Source organism: Arachis hypogaea, chromosome 10 (assembly GCF_003086295.3).
Source record: "Arachis hypogaea cultivar Tifrunner chromosome 10, arahy.Tifrunner.gnm2.J5K5, whole genome shotgun sequence".
Lineage (NCBI taxonomy): Eukaryota > Viridiplantae > Streptophyta > Magnoliopsida > Fabales > Fabaceae > Arachis > Arachis hypogaea.
In genome coordinates, this window is record NC_092045.1 from 103,953,249 (window position 1) to 103,956,723 (window position 3,475).

General features: G+C 30.7%; 1 protein-coding gene across 1 annotated transcript; it reads left to right on the forward strand.

Annotated features, from left to right (window-relative positions):
- Positions 1 to 589: 589 nt before the first annotated feature.
- LOC112718334 (B3 domain-containing protein At2g33720-like) lies at positions 590 to 2,169 on the forward strand. Its single transcript, XM_025770119.3, has 2 exons — positions 590 to 1,432; positions 1,935 to 2,169. The coding sequence occupies exon 1, from the start codon at positions 867 to 869 to the stop codon at positions 1,422 to 1,424; it is 558 nt and encodes a 185-aa protein (XP_025625904.1). The 5' UTR covers positions 590 to 866; the 3' UTR covers positions 1,425 to 1,432; positions 1,935 to 2,169.
- The last annotated feature ends 1,306 nt before the right edge of the window (positions 2,170 to 3,475 follow it).

The window sequence follows — 3,475 nt, forward strand, 5'->3', positions numbered from 1 at the left end:
AAACAAAAATAGATAAAAAATTTTGTTAATATGTGTTTTAAGAATATATTTAAAAAATATTATAAAAAGAGTTTGACTAAAATTTTTTAAAATCTTTTTTATATTTTTAATGCATTAAATATATTTATAATTTATAATAAAAAATTATCATATACTACTCTTAAAATAAGTCTTAACTAAATCTTTTCATAAATTAGATTAAGATAAATAATATTAACTACAAGGAAATAAAAGTCAGAAGGAAGTACTATATAAATCATCTTTTTTATGAGGAGGTTTAAAATGAGTGGTGGAATTTATTTGTTGATCCATACCTATTTTCACCCGATTTGAAAAAGGGAACATGACATCAAACTTACCCTTACTGCTACTACTATATATATATACCACAAGGTTGAGCAGGAAACAGAAAAGAAGAAAACAAAAAAGAGAGTAATAATTAACACTAGTTCACTTGAAGACAAATAAAAAAAGTTAATTGTTAAGAGAAAATGGAAAAAAGAAGAATTTACATATAAGGGAAGTTGTTTTTTGACATTGGATATTCTTATCCCTATTTATACTTTTGAAAAGGAAATACCTTTTTCTCATCTTGGGCAGTCACAAAGATGAAGGAAGCACAGTTACTACTCCCATTTATATACACACAAGGAAAGAGGGCAAACATAAATGTATAAGCCCTCTTCAACTCATTTTTCATTTCATAGCATTCATTTTTCCACTTATTAAACAACAAAAATTCAAGCTAATTAAGCCTTTGTGAAGTTTGAACAATCACATCAAATTAAAACATAGCAAAGCAAGAACAAGAACAAAATTGAGTACTTTCTCTCAAAATTGAGTACTTTCTCTTGAATCTTTCTACCATGAACCACTCTTCAGCAGATCATGATCGGGATCAGTACCTAAAGAAGCGAAAATCGAGTGCTGATTCCTCGTCAAGCATGAGGAAATCCAGCGCAAGGAGAAGATTCAGCAGCAGCAAGAATTCGAACAACAACGACGGAGGCGGAGGCGGAGGCGGAGGCGTGTCGACGACGCTGAAGCTGTACGACGATCCATGGAAAATAAAGAAGACGTTAACGGACAGCGACCTCGGGATCCTGAGCAGGCTGTTGCTGGCAGCTGATTTGGTGAAGAAGCAGATCCTTCCGATGCTGGGCGGCGATCACGCTCGGGCGGCGGAGACGGAAGAAGGAACCCCGGTGAGAGTGTGGGACATGGACACCAGATCCATGCACCACTTGGTCCTGAAGCGTTGGTCATCTTCCAAAAGCTATGTTCTTATTGGAAAATGGAATCAAGATTTCGTCAGAAGACGGGACCTCAAGAAAGGCGATGAGATTGGCTTCCACTGGGATCCCTATAACTGCGCCTTCAACTTCTGCGTTCTTACACGCGCCTCCTCCTCCTCCTCCACCTGATCCACCATGTTAGTCCCCCATTCTTCCTCATTTCACATCTTTCAATTGCTTCCACAACAAACACTAAACTCTTCTTTTTCACTCATTTTAGACATAAAATAACAAAAATCTTATCTCCATGCTAAATTTTAGAGTGGGATTCGAACTCGAGACTTTTATGTGAAGACGGAGAGATTATACTATTTGAGTTATAACTTGTTAGCTATCACATCAGTCTATTATTCGTATAAAATACATATTAAAAATAAATTAATAATATTTTTTGTTTCATATTTTTATTTGCACATTTTATAAAATTATTGTTTACAGAGATAGTTAATTTAGTGACTGATCTTTTACATATATAAAGTATAATTGATAAAATAATGTTGCTGCAATCATTACTAGCTACTTGTTTTCTCCCCCCTCAGAAAATTCACTTGTTGTAGTAATGTATTAATCCGTTGCAGTTAATTCCAAATTAATCTGATAAACATGATGAGTTTCTAATAAGTTGTTGATTGGTTTCAGGCAAGGGCACTGCGCTGTGCATTGCTACCATAAAATGCATATGTTCCCTGTGATTGGGTTAAGAGCCGTAGATGGCTATAAAAGGTATTCAATGTATGCTGTACCAGATGAGAGATTAAACTACTGTATTTTTCATATCATTGTTAGTGTTCAACGTCTGTAATGACTCCAATTTCATTTAGTTTCAAGAGTCAAGAATTTTAAATAAATTAACACAACATCCATTCGAGCTAAATTCATGATAAAAAGTTATGCCTACTAAATTCTGTACGAATAAAATTTAATTTTCATATATTGTTAGTAAGACAAAATTACATAAATAAATTAGATATGTATTATTATATTAATAAAAATAATTAATTTTTAATTTAATTTAATAATTGTATAAAATTATTTATATTATTAATACATCAAAATTAAACTCCTGTATATAAGAGAATCGGAATAAAGTAGTATTTAAAGAGAAAAATTATTAGATAAACCCTGATCCTAGAAACCGAAATCTTAATTGTTTTTCCATATTAAGTGGCACTAGAGGTTTTGGATCTCACGTGTTGACATTCTCTTAATGCACTACAATAGATGCAGCGATAATAGATAGGTATATTTATTCTCATTACTTAGCACTAATAATGTTGTTCTTTGAATCCTCGCAGAGTTCAGTTAGCAGTTGTACATATACTATATATAATAATACACATAATTAAATAATTTAAATTGGTCGAATGGCCAAATCATTATGTGAATGATCAAATTATTTATGTGTTTAAATAAATATTAAAATTTTAATTTTTATTTTATATATATAAAAATTTATTGATCAATAATAATATATTTTTAAATAAAATTTTGATTCACAAAAAAATACTATAAAAAAATATTCATAATTACTTTTGAGCAGAAAGACTTAAATAGAGTATAGTAGTTATTACATGAACCATGAATTTAACATGGTTAATTTCATGCCCTAACTAGGAAAAGGGGAAGAAGAATCGCAGCCAAGTTGTGATGTAGGAGAAAAGAGGACCACTCGTGACAAAATCACTTTTACTATCACTCAAATAAATTTGTGTAAACAAGATTTGATTAAACCATTGCTTTTACTGAATTACATTAATTAATCCCTTCCGACATGTTAATAACTGTTGTCTCAATGTACCTTATATGTAAGATAAAATCATAGTACATTTATGTCTTTAATACATATCTTAGGATTCTCATTGCAGATTTGTTAGGCTTGTTTGGAGATTGCATGTACATGCATTATGCTTCTTAAGTCTTAACCATCTCTGAGATCTAGATGCATGTGAAGTGACATAAGTTGTAAAATGATTTTTCATAATGTCATATTTGTTCAACTACATATTTCAATTTCATTGCTTTTGACATGATGGTAGCTTGTTTCTTTCTTTCTTTCTTTTAATTTTTTTTTACACCTATATATATATAGCATGCTAAGTAACAAATTGATTACATGATTCATCGCTACAAGAAAATTTTTTTTATCGATAGTTATTAAAAATAATAAATTTGACTATAAT

Excerpts from the sequence above, each read along its gene's own strand:
- LOC112718334 (XM_025770119.3), top strand. The coding sequence starts at position 867 with ATGAACCACTCTTCAGCAGATCATGATCGGGATCAGTACCTAAAGAAG.